The sequence below is a fragment of the Bubalus kerabau genome, chromosome 5, assembly GCF_029407905.1.
Source record: "Bubalus kerabau isolate K-KA32 ecotype Philippines breed swamp buffalo chromosome 5, PCC_UOA_SB_1v2, whole genome shotgun sequence".
NCBI lineage: Eukaryota > Metazoa > Chordata > Mammalia > Artiodactyla > Bovidae > Bubalus > Bubalus kerabau.
Window position 1 is genome coordinate 75,091,245 of NC_073628.1, and position 21,813 is coordinate 75,113,057.

General features: G+C 37.8%; 2 protein-coding genes across 3 annotated transcripts in view; one reads left to right on the forward strand and one right to left on the reverse strand.

Moving 5' to 3' along the window:
- Positions 1-21,813, reverse strand: part of GPATCH2 (G-patch domain containing 2) — a 473,250-nt gene that overhangs the window by 179,270 nt on the left and 272,167 nt on the right. The window contains exons 2-3 of one of the 2 annotated variants that reach the window (XM_055581908.1): positions 14,164-14,288; positions 302-1,021 (exon numbers count right to left, since the gene is read on the reverse strand). In XM_055581908.1, the coding sequence (XP_055437883.1) occupies positions 302-1,021; positions 14,164-14,219 (776 nt within the window). In that variant the 5' untranslated portion in view covers positions 14,220-14,288. Of the gene's footprint in view, positions 1-301; positions 1,022-14,163; positions 14,321-21,813 lie in introns of both variants that reach the window. The other variant, XM_055581907.1, reaches the window with a different exon arrangement.
- SPATA17 (spermatogenesis associated 17) overlaps positions 14,636-21,813 on the forward strand; it is a 238,168-nt gene continuing 230,990 nt past the window's right edge. Inside the window, exon 1 of the mRNA XM_055583760.1 lies at positions 14,636-14,703. Coding sequence (XP_055439735.1) covers positions 14,636-14,703 — 68 coding nt within the window. The remainder of the gene's footprint in view (positions 14,704-21,813) is intronic.

A 21,813-nucleotide genomic window follows, 5' to 3' on the forward strand; every position in this document is an offset into this window, starting at 1 on the left:
GTTATAAATGCGTTGTTATTCAAAAGCATTCTTTCCCATTGAAAATCCACTTCCTTTTCTCTTTGTAGCTGAAAATTAAGTCATTAGGACACAATCAAAAGACTTTGTATAAATCAAACAAGCAATTTTGCTTTGTGTGAAACATCATAAATTTTAAGTAAACAACTGTGGTTAAACAGTAGTATCACTACTGTTATTAAAACTTATAATCACTTTCAAATAGAATCAATTAAAATCTAAAACACAATCAACCACAAACACTGGAGACATATTTTTTATATTTAGAGAATAGAAAAGTCACCTTTCACTCATGAGTTCATCTGAGACTTTTTGCTCTTCATATTCCATTTTGTCCTTATTGGTCTGGCTTATTTCCTCACTTTCTAAAACTACTCCTTCATCTTGGATTTTTGGTCCCTGTCTAACTATTTTCAATTTCCTTTTTTTGACTTTGTTCTTGGAAAACTCTTGATATTGGTAAGCTCTGTTGTCATTGTCCATGTCCTGATCTCTGCAGCCTTCCAGGGGCTGTGTCATTGTCCGCTTGTTGGGGTTCTCCTGCGGGAGGTCCACGGCCATGCGCTTGACCTTCCGCCTCCTGCGCAGAGTCCTGTTTCCAAGGCTGTCCACGGCAAAATCAGACTCATGCCAGAGGGGTCTTTTCCCTCGAACATTATTATTTAAGTTGGATGACGGCCTGCGCTTTGCCACTAACATTTGGTCGTCAGAGTCACTGTGATCCTTTTTATTATTATTGTGGTTCTCTCTATAATCCTTGCTTGGTTCTTCTAAACTAGAATCGGAGCCTTCACTTAAGCAGTGACCGGTCTCCCATGGGTGATGCACATTATACGACCTCCGTTTTCTCCCCCTCCGCTTCCTGGCCTGGCGTTTCAGAGGGCAAGAGATACTTCGAGAATGGTCTCCCGTTTCAGCAAATCCGCCTCGAGCTTGCTCGGAGCTCTCCTCCAAGGCTGAGACAAGATCATGAACCAGTTCTTCCATGGTTCGACTGAAATGCCTACATTTTTTTTAAGGAGAGAAAAAAAAAAAAATTAAATAGTCAGAGTTAACCACAATTCACACTAAATCTGACTAGAATTAATAGCTATTATAAAGAAATATTTAAATGCTACTTAGTTTTTCTATTCAAGAAAAAACAGTTCCAAATATTCTGACTCATTTTTAAGCTTTTTCTTGTACAAGTTATTTTATTAAACATAGGAATTACTTCAAGATAGAGTAAGCATAATATCCACAATGAAAGACCTCAGTAATTCTATGTTTTTACTGTCCAATTATGGAAAAGTTATTTCCCCATACTTTAGTCCATACTAGTTAAACCTCCATACTTTAGTCTACAGCTGTCCTTTTCCTAGAGCCAGTTTTTCTAGAGCAGATGTAGGAGTAGAGAGAACTTTCTCGATCCCCTGCTGCCCCAACCACACACACACACACACACACACCCCCCCCAATTTCTAAGGAAACAAGGAAACATACAATCCTCTACTCACCACATGCTCTACTCAGGCACTGCCATGATATGCAAGGCAGACAGACAGGCAGGCAGGCAGGTACATTCAAGATTTGTAATACATGTGAAAAGAAAATTTAACCAAACATAGGACATATATTTGCAGTGAAGTGAAAGTTGCTTAGTCATGTCTGGCATTTTGCGACCCCACGGACTATACAGTCCATGGAATTCTCCAGACTAGAATACTGGAGTGGATAGATGTTCCCTTCTCCAGGAGATATTCCCAACCCAGGGATTGAACCCAGGTCTCCTGCATTACAGGCAGATTCTTTACCAGCTGAGCTACTAGGGAAGCCCTGGGCTAATCTCACAACCCAGTGAAGTAGAAACTATGTTCATGTTTAACCTGGAGCCCCACTGGTCTCTTATGGCCCATGATTTGTTTACAATCAATCTGAAGCAGTTGCTTAGGGCTTAAAAAAACAGAGACCAAAACACTGAACTATGTGAGAAAATCATCCACTAGTCAGCAAGGATAAACATCAGTATTCTTTAGGAACCCTTGTAAATTACATCAGTTCTTTACAAACCCAACTCTCAAAGATTCTAAGTATGTTGGTAAGATACAGGACGCAGATACATGATTTTATCTTTGAAACACTAGAGGTAAATAAAATATGCACCTTTCTTATGAAGATCATTAACAATTATTTCTTAAACTGAGTTCTAGAAGCACCTAGGATCAAAATATTCTCCATTACAGAGGTTTGTAGACTTTCTGGAGTCCATAGCAGGGGTGGCTTATTTTCCACTTTCCGCTTTGCGGGACAAATATCAGCAACCTCAGATATGTGGATGCTAGCACTCTAACGGCAGAAAGTGAAGAGGAACCAAGGAGTCTCTTGATGAAGGTGAAAGAAGAGAGTGAAAAACTTGCCTTAAAACTCAACATTCAAAATACTAAGATCATGGCATCCAGTCCCAGAACTTCATGGTGAATATAAAGGGAAAAAGTAGAAGCAGTGACAGATTTTATTTTCTTGGGCTCCAAAATCACTGTGTATGGTGACTGCAGCCATGAAATTAAAAGATGCTTGCTCCTTGGAAGGAAAGCTATGACAAATCTAGACACCATATTAAAAAGCAAGAGACATCACCTTGCCAACAAAGGTCTATGTAGTCAAACCTATGTTTTCCCAGTAATCATATATGGATGTGAGAGTTGGACTATCAAGAAAACTGAACACTGAAGAATTGATGCTTTGAATTGTGGTGTTGGAGAAAATTCTTGAGAGTCCTTTGGACAGTAAGGAGATCCAACCCGTCAATCCTAAAGGCAATCAGTCCTGAATATTCATTGGAAGGACTGATGCTGAAGCTGAAGCTCCAATACTTTGGCCACCTGATGTGAAGAACCGACTTGTTAGAAAAGACCCTGATGCTGGGAAAGACTGAAGGCAAAAGGTGAAGAGGGCAGCAAAAGATGAGATGGTTAGATAGCATCACTGACTCAATGGACTTGAATTTGAGCAAACTCTAGAAGACAGTGGACAGGGAAGCCTGGCGTGCTGTAGTTCACAGGGTCGCGAAGAGTTGTAAACGACTTAGCAACTGAACAACAAGAAGAGCAAGACACATTTTCATAAAGGACCCAGTAGAAAATATTTTAGCTCTGCAGGCCATTAGGTTTCCATCACAACTTCTCAACTTTTTCCATGGTAAGCCCAAAACAATCATCAGGAATACAGAAATGAACGGGTATAGCTGTGTGCTAATAAAATTTTATTTATAAAAACAAGTGGTGGCCAGATAGTGTGTTGATCTATGGTCTATACACATAGTCTTCATAGTCCATAATTTCAGGCCCTCACAAGATCCCTTTAACAACTTTCAACTTGGTCTTTTCCTTTTAATAATAACTTGAAAATGAACACACAGGTGATTCAACTGGATTTAACACTTACAATATGAGGTACATATAAGGTTTCCAAAACTTGAGTATTCATTATGTGCCAGACCCATTTCTAAGTGTTTCATATGCATTACAGTATGTCTCCTACATATGAACCTTCAAGTTGCAAACTTTCAAAGATGCAAACGTGTGTTCACGTGGCTGGCTAATCACATGAGTTAGTTCACATGTCTGGCATACGTTGTCATGTGCGTGCATCCTTTACAAGTAGTTGTGCTTTTGTGTACATTACTGTATGGCATTTTATAGTATCTTTGTTTTAAGCACAGGATGTTCAGAAGCAAGTGTAAAAGTAGCGGTGATGTAGCTGGTACTACTGCACTTTTCAAGGTACTGTACTGTAAGATTTAAAAATGTCTTCTTTATTTTTTGTGTATTATTTGTGTGAAAAGCACTGGAAATCTATCACAGTACAGTACCATACAGCCGATCGGGTCAGTTGGGTACCTAAGCTAAGTCTGTTTGACTTATGAACGCACTCTCAGAAACAAACTTGTTCATATGTAGGCAACTTACTGGACCTCATTTCATTCTCACATAATAACCCTAGAAGGTGGGAGATGAAATACTCAGAGACAGAGATTTAAGGCAGCTGGCCCGAAGTGACACATGTAGGAAGTGGGAAAAGCAGGATTCAAACTATGACAATCTGGTTCCAGAGCCTGAATGCTCCCCTAACTACACCCAAGAATACCTCCATAATTCCAGCATACAGTTTGCATTTTTGTTTATGACTGATTTAGTAGCAGGAGATGCTATTTATTATAGGGACAGATTTATCTATATATATTTATCTATATATATATATATTTATCTATGTATCTATATAAAGCTGATGACTCACAGTTAAGCATTATATTCTCCTGAACACAAAAAGGGGATGACAGACTTAAATTAGCGCATTAGGGTGGGGAGAGTGAGTTGAATTCAAAGAACCAATGATGCCTCAGTAAAATGCATTCTGTGAGCAATTAAATAACAGGACATTGTCTTCCAGTTAATGTGGGTTTGTATTTTCCATATCTATCGCCTTTGACATTCTGAATGAGAAAACAAAAAGTCTATAAAGACACACAGTTTTCAAAAACATGGTGATTCAAATAAATATTTGGCCACCTGATGCAAAGAGCCAACTCATTGGAAAAGACTCTGATGCTGACAAAGATTGAAGGCAAAAGGAAAAGAGGGTGGCAAAGGATGAGATAGTTAGATAGCATCACCGACTCAATGGACATGAATTCGAGCAAACTCCAGGAGGTAGAGGATGACACGGAAGCCTGGTGTGCTGCAGTTCATTGGCTCACAAAGAGTCAGACTTGACTCAGTGACAGAATAACAATAATAATAATAACAATAATTGTGACACACAATTAAATGAACTCTGCAAGGCTGCTACTGCTGCTGCTGCTATGTCACTTCAGTCGTGTCTGACTCTGTGTGACCCCATAGACGGCAGCCCACCAGGCTCCTCTGTCCATGGAATTTTCCAGGCACTAACACTTTTTTCTTTTTTCCTTTAAAAAGGTTCTGTATAGTACTGGGGTTTCAGAACACTGAACTTGATGAAGAGAAATATGCATCACAGAGAAAGAGTAGTAAGTCAATACAAGGGCTAAAATTCCAACTACGCTGATAAGCTAAACGGATCTTTTTTCCAATACCTATACGTTTTTATAACTGCTTTTTTGTTTTCCCTTTATTGCAAAGAGTATTTTGTTCTTTTCCTTTAACATTACTTCTTTGGAAGAAATGTTGTCTGAGAATTATTATCTTTGAAAACAATACTGCATCTTTAAAATAACTCACTGTAAGCCAGTGCAGATGTTTTTCTGGAATTCTCTTGCTTTTTCTATGGTCCAACAGATGCTGGCAATTTGATCTCTGGTTCCTCTGCCTTTTCTAAATCCAGCTTGAACATCTGGCTGGCAACAGAATTCCAGAAAAACATCTACTTCTTCTTTACTGACTAAGCCAAAGCCCTTGACTGTGTGTATCACAACAAACTGTGGAAAATTCTTAAAGAGAGGTCCGTTGGCACCACTGACTCAATGAACCTGAGTTTGAGCAAGCTCTGGGAGACGGTGAAAGACAGGGAAGCCTGGTGTGCTGCAGTCCATGGCGTTGCAGGGAGTCAGACACCACGAAGAGACTAAACATCAAACAACAAGCCAGTGTAACATATAATACAATAAAGATTCTTTGTCTAAAAGAAGACTCAGTATCACCTGATTCTGGAGGAATTTACTTTTTAAAGAAATTGTTTCCTTATCATGGGTGAAAGACTGGTTCTACATAGTAACATGAAATTAACTAACTCAATGCATGAATATAACCTCCAACTAAAAATGCAGGTTATTTTGGAAGTGACAATTCAGTGCTTTACTTTGGCAGAGAAAATGTAATGGTCCTAACATTAGAAAAAGATTAGCACACGAGACTTAATCCAGTAAAATTTTGATAGTATTCAACTAATTTCATTTAAATTAATTCATTAGTACTGCTCTAATGTAATTTAACAAAATATAACCAACAGTATTACTAAAAATGAAAGCAAACTTTCTTTAAAGCATTATTAAAATTGTGCCAGTCTTATCTGATCTTATATTGATTTTCTCAGGAGAAATTAAAAAATATTTTAATGAGAAGAATCTAACATATTCCATCATGTGGTTCAAACACCAATCAACTTTAAAACTACTTTAAAAAGCTTTTCAGGAAAAAAAATAAAAAAGAACAACAACTTATAAATAAATGGAAAAAACAAATTTAAGTGACATTCAGTGTTCAAATCACCTTTTCCCCTTTCGTTTCAACTCACCAGTCTTGCAAGTCAATCTCAACCAAAATATCTGTAAATGAGCCAGTTCTATTACAGTTGGTCAAGCTGCTTCACTCACATCTCTCAGGTAAAACTGGCATCAACAAGCTTCACAGAAATCAAGTCATTATGAGAGACCATCACATCATCAGTAGCTCCTTTATTCCCTTTGCCTTGGCAGTTATTAAAGACCACTGCCCTGAAACATGCTATCCTAAATATATTTTCTTAAATAAGTCCTTTCCTAATGGAGGTGAACACTGGAAATATGGAACTTTCCAGCACAAAAATCTGTTTATTAAGCATCCATAGTTTTAAAGGCTGAATTATAGTAAAATCCAGTGAATCACCACTTAGCTAACTTGAAAGTTTTGTATTCACATTTACAAAACAATTCCTCTTCATTTGGGACCCACTGGAAATGAAATCTTTTGGGCTTAGTTTGCACTGAGTATAATGTCTAAGAGAACAGCTCACTCATCATTTTCTTAAGCTAGTCCAAGTGAACAGAATAAAATTACAGCCCCATTATTTATATAAAGTTGGACTTTATCAGAGGAAATGACTTGATAAGCATTTTGTTTTTTCAGGTCATATTAGATTATGCTGAGCAATCTAAAACGTATAATCAATCCAGAATCTGATACGCCCGTTTTACACAAGACTATTTGGCCAAAGGTCAAGTTTGTTTATTCGTTTGTCCACCTCCAGGCAACATTAAATATCCACTAAATGAGTCAGTTGCTGTTGCTGGTTTCCTTTAACACCAAGTTCTAAGTAATTCAGAAAAAGGCCTTCCTAAAAAAACATATGCTCTAGAGCAAAGGTCCTCGACCTCTGGGCATGGAGCGGTACCTCCAGTCAGATCAGTGGCAGCATGAAATTAGAAATAAAGAACATAATAAATGTGATGTGCTTGAATCATTCCAAAACAATCCCCCCTAGGCCTCTCTCCCCAAGTTCATGGAAAAACTGTCTTCTACAAAACCAGTCTTTGGTGCCATGAAGTTTGGGAATCACTGATCTGGAGTGAGGAAAATCAGATAATGTAGAAAACCTTGCAACTCAGTTTTAGGGTTTTTACGCATGTTTTTGGTTCAAGGTAGAAAAGTGAGGAAGCTGCCCTAGTTCTCAATTACCTCTCCTATGCCCTTGAAGAACTGACAAGCTGACAAATGGGCAAAGGGCCTCAAAGGGCCTCAATAATGTAGAGGAAAGCACAGCAGGAGTTGAAGACCAAGAAAGCCCAGAAAACAAATGCCCCTCAATAACCAACAGCTAACTATTTTGTCAATGGCTAATACTTTTTTGAAGCTTGTATTAAGCAATAACTACTATTCCCAGAAGAGAAAACTATAGCATGGAAAAAAAAACACAAGTGAATGTGTCAGTCGCCCAGTCGTGTGCAACTCTGTGCAACCCCATGGACTGTATCCCGCCAGGCTTCTCTGTCCATTGGATTTTCCAGGCAAGAATACTGGACTGGAGTGGGTAGCCATACCTTTCTCCAGGGGATCTTCCCAACCCAGGGATTGAACTTGCATCTACTGCTTGGCAGATTCTTTACCACTGAGACACCTGGGAAGTCCATATACCAAGGGCTAAATGTTATAATTGATTTAACAAAATAGGATTCCTAAGAATTATCTAAAGTTTGACGAAGATTTCTGCTGCTTATAGGGATTTATAGATTTCCTTTCTTAAAGGTAATATTATTTGTTAAAATAAGTCTTAGTCTAGTAATCTATTAAGAGATATATCTTCAATTTTCTCTATTTATGTATTTTAGGACAAGAAATTATGAGTAATTCTAACATCAAATGGTAACACTTGGACTAACTTAGAAATTCCTTGACCTATATGTGGTGGTGGTGGTGGTTTAGTTGCTAAGTTGTGTCCGACACTTGCGAACCCATGGACTGTAGCCCACTAGGTTCCTCTGTCCATGGAATTTTCCATGCAAGAACATTGGAGTGGGCTGCCATTTCCTTCTCCATGACCTATCTGTATAAAACCATTAATCATAAGTAACCTTTTCTCTCTTTTAAAAGAGTAGCATGGGGTGGCAGGAAACTACCTTATTCTAAAACATGCAAATAATTAATTATAATGTTATATTGACACTGGACAATAAACATGGAATAGAAATCTCTAGAGGGAGAAAAAGTCTGGGAGGAAACTGTAAAGAACATGAGCTTTAACACACAAAGCAAGAATTTGGAAGCTAAATTATACTACATTCATCAGTTATAGGACCTTGGACAAATGCTCTTGCCTGGAAAATCCCATGGATGGAGGAGCCTGGTGGGCTGCAGTCCATGGGGTTGCGAAGAGTCAGACACGACTGAGCATCTTCACTTTCACTTTTCACTTTCATGCATTGGAGAAGGAAATGGCAACCCACCCCAGTGTTCTTGCCTGGAGAACCCCAGGGTCGGGGGAGCCTGATGGGCTGCCGTCAGTGGGGTCGCACAGAGTCGGACATGACTGAAGCGACTTAGCAGCAGCAGCAGCAGCAGGACAAATTACATATCTTTTGATTCTGTTTCCTCATCATAAAAATGGGTATAATGAGTACCTTGTAAGGATTCTTGGAGGATAAGAATGAGTACTTAGTGTGAGAGCAGTTATTTCATCTTCTAACAACCTCTACACACAAGAGGAAACTGTTACTGGAAAAAATCAAATCATTGTTCTTTAAAGGTACAAACTATACTATGAACACTGAGTATATCATAATAAAAGCTACGACCGTCAACCTTTCTGAATTCTTGAACCTCTCTGAATGATGGAGAGAGGGAAGATAATAGGCACTTGAAAAAAATCTTGCGTGGAATTTCAAGAAATCCATGCACTTCCTTAAAGATTTTTGATTAAAAAAAAAAAAAAAAACTCTTAGTAAAAAAAAAAAAAAAGGTAATGCTGTGTTTGACCTATTCCTATCCTAATAATATACAGATACAAGAAAAGAAAAAAGAAAAGACAGGATATCATCCTTCTAAGTAAAGAGTCACAAGATTTGCCATCAAACAGAAAAACTCATTTCCCATGATGGGAGCAGAAGTTCTACTGACTTGCTCTCAACTGGAGGCATTGCCGGCAGCTGCTACTTTGTCATTTCTGTCACAGGGGAACCCTCAGAAACCTTGCCTTCCTCCTTACCCTACTGCCAACAAGACAAAAAACCAATCATACATGGAAGGCTTCAGAAAAAAGAAATCGAATTCTATTTTCACATAGTGATTTTCTAACTCAACTTTCCAAACAGTGATTTAATAAGACTGCTCCTTCATTATTTAAATTTGAAGATCATTCTTTTGATTCTTTTTCTTCATTTAATGACCAGGAGTTACTCAAACTTTTTTCCTTACACTGTATTCACTTTTGAGATGTAAACCATTGAATAAAAAACTGCCTAAGTGAAAGAAAGTCAAAGTCTAAAACAAAATAATTTAAAGTCTAAAAAAAAATTCATAATATATTAATAATATTCATAGCATATAATAAACATATTTATGCAACCTTCTAATATTTGGGAAATGAGTCTCATGCATTGGTTAGACATGGTAACTGCTCAATACTTTTGAATATATAACATATTCTGAATTCCTAGAATAGGAATGAGAATGAAGACCACTGAATATTAATTACAAGTACCTAAAATAATGCTTGACAGATGTTTTCAAAAAAGTCTAAGTAAAGAATCCGCCTGCCTATGCAGGAGACCTGGGTTTGATCCCTGGGTTGGGAAGATCCCCTGGAGGAGGAAATGGCAACCCACTCCAGAATTCTTGCCTAGGAAATCACATGGACAGAGGGGTCTGGCAAGCTACGGTCCATGCAGTTGCAAATTGTCAGACAAGACTGAGCAACTCAACAACAACTAGGTGAACAAATCAATCAAGGACTAAATGAATGAGCAAATAACAAGGAAAAATATGACTTCACTGAAAATTTGGACAATTCAGATTTCAAATTGAAATGGAAAACTGATTCAGATAAACCTAAGAGTATAAAACTGACTCTAAAACAAATGGTCAGATTAAAAAAAAAGCAGTTATTGAAAAGTAGTTTTCCAGAACTAAAGTTTTCACTATGCACTTTTCCAGACCTAAAGAAAATAAAAATACCAAATAGAAATGAAATTATAGCAGAAAAGGTCCAGAATCAATATAGTTTATTTGTAATGGCTATTTTTAAAGCAAAGACACATAATGTGAAACAAATAGATACTACAGCTTGATACATCAATAATGATTTGATAGTTCCATTATCAATAATTAACTTAAAAAATCTGTGAGTTCAAACTTTAAAATCTTTCCAAAAACCTCAAAAGTTGACTTTTAAATAAAAATTACGAATAAAGTAAAAAGTAACAGCATGTCAAATTCTAAATGTGATTTATTTATTAAATAAATCAATTTTGAAAAGGCAGGTTAACATTTTAAGTACCGAAACAGATAGACCCTACTTTCTTTTTTTTTTTTTAATTGGAGGATAATTGCTTTACGATATTGTGATTTCGGCTATAAAACAACATGAATCAGCAACAGGTATATGTCCCCTCCCTCCTAAACACTCCCATCTCCCTTTCCATCCCACCCCTCTAGGCTATCACAGAGCACTGGGTTGATCTCCCTGTGTCACACAGCAACTTCCCCCTAGCTCTCTACTTTATATACGGTAATGTATTTTCCATGCTGTTCTCTCAGTTCATCCCACCCTCTCCTTCCCCGCTGTGTCCAGTCTGTTCTCTATGTCTGCGTCTCCACTGCTGCCCTGCAAATACATTCATCTACAGTACCATCTTTCTAGATTCCATATGTGTGCATTAATATACAACATCTGTCTTTCTCTTTCTGACTTACTTCACTCTTCGACCCTACTTTCAAAAATGTGTATGAGGTGGCAGGAAGGGGAGAGAGACACTTCCAGCTATAAAGATTTTATAAAAATATGAACTATCAAGACTTACCAGAACTTGTACAAAAAACATATTTCCTGACACACACAATAATCATAGGATTTTTTTAACTGTATAAAGCTTTTCTTCCTTAGGCTTTTAACTTATAAAATATCAGTTCTACTTTTTAATAAAAGATTAAGAGAGAAATCCTCTACACTTACCCACGTGGTGCCTGAAAATTGAAAAACTAACCTAGACACTGGAGAAAAGGTTGAAGTCAAGGTGGGAATTAACTACATCAGGCCTAGTTAACAAACCTGTGCATATCCTTTCCAGTTTATATATTCCTTGTGATATGGTATCTCACTCAGACGCACAGGCAATACACTAGAATAACTAAGAATTTTTTTTTAGATATACTGGAAGTGTCCCTTCTCCAGGGGATCTTCCTAACCCAGGGATCGAACCCAGGTCTCCTGCATGTAGGCGGATTCTTTACCAGCTGAGCCACAAGGGAAGCCCAGATATACTAGAATCATACTGCAAATATGATGCTTGGCTAAGTTATTAATATTTAAACAATATCTGCTTCTGTCTTGCCATCTCTAAAATACAAAGAACAGCAGCACCTATTTCAAAAGATTTATTGGGTTGACCAAAAAGTTTGTCCTGGTTTTCCGTAACACTGTAGAAAAATGCCCAAACTTCTTGGCAACCCCATACCTGAGATGACATATATGTGCAAAAGCTGGTACCAATTAACTACACCAACTAAGTAGCATCCTGACTGGCACTGAGATGTCGACATTGGGATAAAACACACATGTAGGGTACAGTCAATGTCTGATGAATGAATAAAAAAGAAAATTCCATTAAGAAAGTCTGAATAACAAGATGGTTGCACAGATAAACTAGAAAATACAGGATCCAAATTTCTGGAACACTCATCCTGTCAAATCAGGGATAATTCAAGAATTTTATTCAAAAACACTAATAACATGCTAGGCACTATATTATACTCTGATGCCATAAGAAAGGATGTATTCCATCTCAAGTAAAATAGAGAAGTGAAAGAAGTTTCTCTATATTACAAAAAGGATGTGTGTGTGTGTGTGTGTGTGTGTATGTTCAGTCATGTTTGACTCTTGGTGACACCTTGGGACTATAGCCCCCCAGGCTCCTCTATCCATGGAATTTTCCAGGCAAAAGTACTGGGGTGGGTTGCCATTTCCTACTCCAAAGGATCTTCCCTTAAAAAGAGGTACCTGACCACGATTTGGATAGAAGGAGGAATAGGAGTTTAAAAAGTCATATTTTTCCATTAAATTGTCATCTATCCTACAAACCAGTATCAGTACAGCAAGAGCAGACCAATCTATAGGGCACATTTTGTCTCCCCCTCTTAAAAAGATGCTGAATGGTGAAACATTAAGAAAGAAAATCTGGAGAGGGACTCGTGTTTGGGATGATGGAAATATCCTATATCTTGCTTTGTGTTGTGGTTACACTGTATATACAACTGCCAAAACTAAAAATACTAAACACTTAAGAATTATGTGTTTTATTTTATGCTAATTACCATTAAAATAAAATGCTCATAAAAAAAAAAAAAGCGCTCCTTATTTTTCTCACAGGAAAATGTATTTAAAAGGAGCATAACCAAGATAATGATTATAATTCCCTGTGCTATAACCTGTATCCTTGTTGCTTATCTATTGTGTACATAGTAGCTTGTATCTCAATCTCATACCCCTAATTTGCCCCATCTCCATTATTTTGTAATAATGTTTAAAGGAGTACAATCTGTAAAATTAATGAATCACAGTGCTGAACAGCTAAAACTAATACAATACTGTAAGTTAACTATATTTCAACTAAAAAATTTTTTCAAAGAAGCATAACCAAGTCTATTCATTATAAAATGAACTACAGAACGATCTGATCTGATTCAAAGCATTCTAAGCAAGATATTCTTTATTCAATGATAGGTGATGCAAAAGAAATTCTTGGAGATCACTGACTACTAGAATCCCTCAGGTTCTCATTTGTTGCGGAATCTAGAAATGGACTGACACATTTCAGCTGCATTTCACCTGTTGTTTAACTTTATGGTTTGAGAACGTCAGTGGAAATTTTGTTTCACTGTTCGTCTTGGGTATACTTGGAGGAAAATGTCTTGTGAGAAACACAGGAGTAGAAAGAGTTTTCAACTAGAAATCCAAAACCCAGCTTCCAGGTCTAGGGCTAGAGGCTGCATGGAAACACTGAACAAGTCCCTTAACCATTCTGTGCCTGTGATAATCTCCTATCACAGGGCCTTCATAAGGATAAAACGTAGCAATTTGTGAAAGAACTTTGCCAAGTCAAAGCAGTTTATTATTCTAAAGTGGTTTAGCGGTATAACACTGCAGTCGAACCCTAAATTTAACCCTGACATTTTAAGTTCTCAGGGGACATCCCATGCACATCTCATTTGAACTAGAATGGAACGTTCAAGGGACAGAAACTGGTAGGTTACGCCTACTCCAAAAAAAGAGGGGTAGGAAGGCAAAGTCTCCTCCACTTCTAAACTTCCAGAAGTCTAGATTTCTGGGAACTGATCTTCGAAAACACCTGGTACAATCTTGCAAATTTAAAAAGGAAAATGAGGAAATAATGCCTATAGTAAGATAGATTCTTCTGTAATCCTCGTCTTGTCAACAGTCAACGAAGAAATGAATTGCTCCGGGCGTACAGAAAGCTTTCCTCCTACATTATTGTGGCGTAGTAGACAAGCAATCAGCAAGCATTGACTGTATTCCTTCGCAAATCTTTAGCACACACTTCCACGCCTTCCTTAAACTGCGTCCATCCCAGGAACGAAAAGAGAGCAAGGCCTAAAGGTCTTCAGATCATCCATCACAACTCCCTCCCCCTTCCATTCCAGGTCCAGCGGGCCCCGGCCATCACACCCTTTCCGGATCGCCCATCCCCAGGGCGGCCAGCCTCACCAGCTGTTCCCGGCGGCTGGAGCTCCGATCGGTTGGCGCCCGGCGGCCCCGAACATTAACGACACCCAAGAGCCTGGCCTCGAGGCTCAGGCCCGAGAACAGACTCCAACTACCGCACCACCAGCGACTTCCCAGGAGCAGTTCAGCATTTTGAGCTGAGCTTCCGGAAGCCGACAGCAGGCGGAAAACGGAAGCTGGGAGCAACCATTAGTTCCCCTCCCCACCTCCACTGCTTCTTTCTCTGAAAATCTCCTCTTTTTTCCTCATAGAAGGGAGAGGGGTCAATAATTTGAAATCTTTAATTAGAAAAGTTTCTTAGTTTTTATTTCTGGTGTTTCGGTACTGAAAGAGTGTTGGAGGAAAAAAATGTGAAGTCAACGAAAGTTGAATCCCCGGGATCAGTGGAATGGTTTAGCCCGGTTGCCTAGGAGACCGAGAGTGACTCCAGAGGTGCGGCGGGCGAGCGGAGGTTATGGCCACGTTAGCCAGGCTGCAAGCCCGGTCGAAGAGTATAGCACAGCAATATTACTACAGGAACAGGTAGGGTATCAATTAGGGAACGCGAAAAGGCCTGGCTTCACCCCCAGCCCGTTACTCCTCAGCAGGAACGTCCTGTGAATTCATTGCCTAATTGAGTACCCCTTACTTCTCTTCCTCGTTGGTAGTCTGCAAACAGAATCACGAATTTCTGAAAGTAGTGTTAGCATACAGGGGGATTCCCGATGCAGGGGGCCATGGTTATCATCTGGAGATAATTTAAGTAAAATTCCAGTAGAAATAAAATTGTACGATAAGTGTTTTCCTTTGACATCATCACGCCACAATGGGATGAAACCTGTGTCCTCTTATGGAAAGTTTGATGGCCTCATTGGGCTCACCCTGTCTCCTTAGCTGAGTGAGCTCGGAGTGTCCCCCATCTACCTCCATTATGTCACGAATGTCGCTGAACTCAACTGTTCTATGACTCACTTGTCTTCCCAGAGTGGCAGCATGTAAACTATTCTGACAGGATAATCAATACCAATTTGTTAAGAGGGCTGAAGAAGACACTGGCGGCCCTATCCATCTCTCTACACCTAAACATCCTACAAAAGGTTCATTTGAACAATGATCTTCTGGAAGCAATGCCTCAGGACATTTTCTAAGCTAAGAGAAGTTCCAAAAAAGTGAAAAGGACATTGGTAGAACATAGTGACATACCAGACCAATAGAAAATATGCCAAGAAGACAATCTTGCTGAGCTGTTCTTATTCTAACATTTATCTCACCTACTACATTCTTGGGCTTCCCTTGTGGCTCAGCTGGTAAAGAATACACCTGCAATGCGGGAGACCTGGGTTCAATCCCTGGGTAGGAAAGATCCCTTGGCAAAGGGAAAGGCTACACACTCCAGTATTCTGGCCTGGAATTTATTATTAATATTAATATTTTCAATATGAATGAAAGTCTTTAAAGAAGCAATTGAAATTCCCAAGTTTGCCTAGTTAAAAGAAAAAAGAACAAGGTATTGAATAGCAAAGAAGAAAAACACATATAAAATGTTAACATATGAAAAAATCAACAGGTAATTTTCTTAAGAAATTGTTTTCTTTTTCCCCTGTGTTATTGACCAGATCAGTTCTTTGCAAACCGTGTACATCAGAATCACCCGAGGGTCTTGGTAAAATGCAGACTCTGATTTTCTGGGTCTCAGTTTTGGCCAGCATGTCTGCATTTCTCACATAGGTTCCTGTCAGGCCCCATTTTGCATAAGAAGGGAGACATTGTAAAAAAAAAAAAAAAAAATGGTGTATGAGCCTATCATTTAGTTCATAAACATCTGTACAAGTTGTATGTTTATTCCTTCTTTATACAAGGCAAGGAAAATGAGATTCAGCCAGATTAGTAATTTGTATGAAGTCATACAGCTAAGTCTCAAAACCAAAAGCCCAACTCTAAGGCCTATGATCTTCACTACCACCCTAGCCAAGATTTTCTTTGCACCACACTGGTTTTGATGAATTAAGGGGCAAAAAGCACCAAGATCCAGAAGTCCAAACGGCCTAAGCACATGGTTGGCCAAATCTATTATTATATAGGCAACAGAGTGGGAAGAAACCATTTTAATTCTTCTTGGCTTGTTTTAATGTTTTCCTTCTCTGTTGGTAACAAGACAGTGACAAGCATGTTTAACAGCTGGCACCAAATTGCCTCTGAAGTTAAAACACGACTTTGTTGGGAAAAATGAACTATGACTAAGTGCTTAGATTAGCACCTAAATCCTCCAGGGCCTGGGTGTCCACTGAGGAAGAGATGAGCTTCTCTGCCTAACAGAGGGGAAAGATTTGGAACTCCAAAAAGTGAGGTGTATGGTGCCTGCTAAGTTGCTTCAGTCACGTCTGACTCTGTGCGACCCTATGGACTGTGGCTCACCAGGTTCCTCTGTCGATGGGATTCTCCAGGCAAGAATACTGGAGTGGGTTGCCATGCCTTCCTCCAGGGATCTTCCCCCACACAGGGATCAAACTGTGTCTTTTATATTTCCTGCATTGGTAGGCTGGTTCTTTACCACTAGCGCCACCTGGGAGAAGTATGGTAGTAGCTGATACAATGAGAAAGCTGCTACTGCTACTGCTAAGTCGCTTCAGTCCTGTCGGACTCTGTGCGACCCCATGGACTGCAGCCTACCAGGTTTCTCCGTCCATGGGATTCTCTAGGCAAGAACACTGGAGTGGGTTGCCATTTCCTTCTCCAATGCATGAAAGTGGAAAGTGAAAGTGAAGTTGCTCAGTTGTGTCTGACTTTTAGCGACCCCATGGACTGCAGCCTACCAGGCTCCTCCATCCATGGGATTTTCCGGGCAACAGTACTGGAGTGGGGTGCCATTGTCTTCGGGTATGGAAAGATATGTGCATTATCAGACCCCCCAAGCCCTCTGGGAAGTTGCTCCCCAAGAAATGTTTTGTGGGTGTTCATATTTGGTGGTCTACTCATCAAAGAGGCTAAAAATCCTGTCTAGGATGTTACTGGGCAGCAAGAAGATAATACCCAGTTGTTATATATCTAAGTATTGGCTTTTTTTTTTTTTTTTTCAACTTTCACTATTACCTCCTAGTTTCATTTCTAGTCTTCCAAACTAGTGAGATTTCTTTGTGACTTATTGATCATTTATACTGTCCTATTTGTGGAAAAAAAAGAGTTTGGGATATGTTCATTAATCATAGTTCATTTCCCCCATATCCTTATTTAATGTGTCAAATACTAAAAGGAATGAGTTCAAAATGTCCCACTTCCACTGAATTCCACTGAGTTTCCACTGCGTGGTATCTTTTTTATGTCATATTATTTAGATTATATATGTATTCTAGTGCATCTCTCTTCATTATTGGCTCTCTCTTTTTTTGTTTTTTTTTGGATGTGCAAAATGTTACACCTTTGAATCCCACTTGCAGTTGTTAAAAATTGTTTTTATTATTTCTTTAAGGAAATTTAATGCAGTAACATACAACTTGTAACATCAATATTGATCCGCCCTAATCGGATACGAGTTAATCATATTGTTTTGTGTATTTCTCTTTGCAAGCAGAACTTTAAGGTTTTAAATAATTAGAATCCAGGAAATTTGTGATGGGTTAAGTTAGTTTCTTTTTTTAAATTAAATTTTTCATTTTATGTTGGAGTATCATTGATTTACAATGTTGTGTTAGTTTCACGTGTACAGCGAAGTGATTCAGCTATAACGTATACATGCATATTGATATAAAGCCATCACCCTATGTTAAGCTACTTTGTAATTCTTGTCCTCTGTCATGAGTTTTCATGTATAAGCTATGTTTTATTTTATTTTAGATTTTAACATTATTCAGAAGAAACTTATTTTTTAACATGAACATTTCTTATGAGGACTTAACGCACTCTACTTAGATTCTCAGTACTGTTTATGAATTAACTATTCACTGATTAATTAAATACTGACAGAGCACCTACTATGTGCTAAGGACTGTTCCATGTATTGAGGATATAGCAGTGAGCAAAAAAGTCATGAGGTAAACAGAACATAAATAAACTTATGTATAATATTTTATCTTAGGGTGATTATAATAGCAAAGAATAAAGCAAGGTAGGCAAGAAGCGAACTCAATATGCTGTTTTAAATAGAGTGGGCTGATGAGGCTCCTCTGATCAGGAGATATTTCAACAGAGTCCTAATAAAAGTGAATGAGCAGGCCTACTAGGTAGAGATCTAAGAGATATTACAGCCTTCAGGAGCTGTAACATTAACTGCTATACCCCTGTTGTCAGAAGCCTGCATATATGTGTTGCAAAACAGTGTTGGAGGTCAGATCATTTGGAGCTTTTAAGCCACAGTAAAGATACTGGATTCTACCCTGATTAAGGTAGGAGGTCATTGGGGATTTTCGATAGAGGAGTGACTTGATCTCACTCTGTCTATAAAGAAAACTTGGACTTATTTTTAAATTGGATAAAGCATTTTTATTTGTTTTTTTTTTTTTCTGCTTTCCTTCTCCAATTACATCATTTATTAGTTTAACTCTTTGTGACTTCTTTTGCTTGTTATTAAAACTTCAGTCGAATTTGCTTATATAAAAAAAATAACATTTGAAATAGTTTGGAACTGTATGTGGGCTTCCCTAGTGACTCAGACAGTAAAAGAATCTGCCTGCAATGCAGGAGACCCAGGTTTGATCTCTGAGTCAGGAAGATCCCCTGGAGAAGGGAATGGCTACCCACTCCAGTACATAGTTTTCTAAGGATATATAAGCAGAAATTAACCTAATAGATGTCAAAATATATTTTAATTAATTTAGCGATAGGGAAAAGTGTGTGTAGGGGAATATAGAGAAAGCAGGTGCTCAGGAAGAGGGCTGGAAGTTTGGTAGAGACACTATAGTGACCAGGTGGTCAACTGTCAAATTTCCAGGTCTCTGACCCTCTTAAATGGGGCATAGGGAGTGCATGAGGCTAGAGAGGAGAGAGTAAAAAGAGAAATAAATGGGATTGAATATATGCTATGTGCTGAGAACTCTGTAAAATACTTTCACAAATATTATGTTGATTTCCACAATAATCATATGATGTGATGTTATTTTTCCTACTTTACAATGGAGGAAAATGAAATCTTTAAAGTGTAAATTACTTGTTCAGTAAGAACAAAGATCTAATGAAGTCTGATCTATCTCAGTCCAAAGTTATACTTGGATTGCTTGTTGTTTAGTCACTCAGTTGTGTCCAACTCTTTTGTGGCCCCATGGATTGAAGCTCACCAGGCTCCTCTGTCCATGGAATTTCCCAGGCAAGAACACTAGAGTGGGTTGCCATTTTCTTCTCCAGGGGATCTTCCCAACCCAGGAACTGAACTCATGTCTCCTGCATTGCAGGCAGATTCTTTACTGTTGAACCATCAGGGAAGCCATGCTTGAAGTCTGGGGACTTTAAATCAAGTCCCAGCATGGAAGTAAGTACATCAAATACATAAAGCCTAACCTGCCTTTCTAAGGTCAGCTTAAGGAAAGGAAAACACCTGATATGGCAAGTACTCTCCGGTACAAGACCAGTGATTAGAGTGGACTTCATTACCTTGTGTCAACCTGAAGTATAATGTTCTTTAAGTTGGCCTGATTCTGGAATCTACTCTTCCCATGAACTTAATTTGTTTCTAACTGCAACATAGTCAAAGGTTCCTGACTGCCTTCTTAGGCTGATTACTTGGTTTGGTGTCCATTTCTTTGGACAATCATTTTGGTCCTAGTAACCTAAATGGATAATAGCTTAATCAGATAGACATGAGTTCCTTCCTCTGATTCTAATTAATTACTGGTTGTTTCTGTTCAGTTATACTCTGTTCTGACCAGTGACATTTAGGAAGGCTTCTGCCAAGTATGCAAGAAGGATTTATGTCAGCATGCAGGAAGAGTTAAAATCCTAATTCTGTGTCACTTTAGACTTAAATTTTTAAGCTCTTAAATTTATGTTTTTACCTTACTTAAACACTTTTTATATCAGTTTTCTCATCTGTGAAAGAGACAATAATACCTATTGACATGTCAGCTAAGAAGACTAAATAATTGTTTGGCAGATTAATTAACACCCAGTAAATTCATAATATTATAGGCAGTCACAACAGGAGGACAAAGGATAAAATGATCTACTCAGGATATATGATCAAAGGATCATATGATCCAACATCAAAGTAGATCAAAGGATATATGATGTACTCAGTGGGTATAAAAAAGGTAGTTGATAAATTTAGTATCTATTTCTGAGTATTTGTCCTTTCTTTATAAAAATTCTTAACATTTTGATATATACATTTAATGAAGTACATAAACTATAAGTGTTTTGCTCAATAACTTTTACATATGTGTATATCTGTGTAACCATCACTCAGATAAAGTTCTTAAGTGTTTAAAAATGTTTGTAAAAGAGAAATAAAAGGAAATGTGCTTAGTAATAAACAATATGTTTCTAAAACCAATAGCCAACATCTTGTGTATTGATGAAATACAATATAGATTTCATTCAAAAGCAAGAGAAAAATGCATATTGATTCTACTATTTGGAACTTTTTTTTCTGGAAATAGTAGTCAATACTGTAATAAAAGAAAAAAATGAGTAAGTATTGAAAGGGAAGGAATAAAAGTTGGTTACAGATAATGAAATTATAAAACTGAGAAGATGTAAAATAATCTATTAAAAAACTGTCATGTAAATAAGATGAATTTGGTAAAGTGTCAGATTAGAAAACAAATTTTTAAAAAATCAGAAATTTGTCTTGGTACCAGCAGTAACTAAATGAGCTTAATATCAGACTAAAATGTTTCAAATGAAAGATAGTGAATTTGAAGATATACCAAATATATATTACTGGGTAGAGTGTTCTATAAAAGTGAATTAGATTAGGTTGGCTGATAAATGTTCATGTTTTGACAGCTGTCTTATCAATTATTCAGAGAGACATGTTGCAATTCGCCACTATAATTTCCAAACTAAATTTGTCTATTTCCCCTTTTATTTTTGTCAGGTTTTACTTCATGTATTTTAAAGTTTTATTATTAGTTGTATATGCCTTTAAAACTATCAAATCTGCTTGATAAATTAACATTTTTATCATTATAAGATGGTTCTCCTTATACATGATAATTTTCCTTATTCTTAAGTCTAGTTTAAATATTAAAAATATATTTTAAACTATGAAAAGTATTTGAAGAATTTAAAACATTTTTGAGATGCCTTTCTTTTATGTGTGTGTGTGTGTGTATACAATCTCAAACTTACATTAAAGTTACAATACGGTAGAGAGAGACTTCTTACAAAAACTAAATATGGCAGAAAGCCAAGAAGAACTAAAGAGCCTCTTAATGAAAGTGAAAGAGGAGAGTGAAAAAGGTGGCTTAAAACTCAACATTCAGAAAACTAAGATCATGGCATCTGGTCCCATCGCTTCATGGCAAATAGATGGGGAAACAGTAGAAACAGTGACAGACTTTATTTTGGGGGCTCCAAAATCACTGCAGATGGTGACTGCAGCCATGAAATTAAAAGACGCTTGTTCCTTGGAAGAAAAGTTATGACCAACCTAGATAGCATATTAAAAAGCAGAGACATCACTTTGCCAACAAAGGTCCGTCTAGTCAAAGCTATGATTTTTCC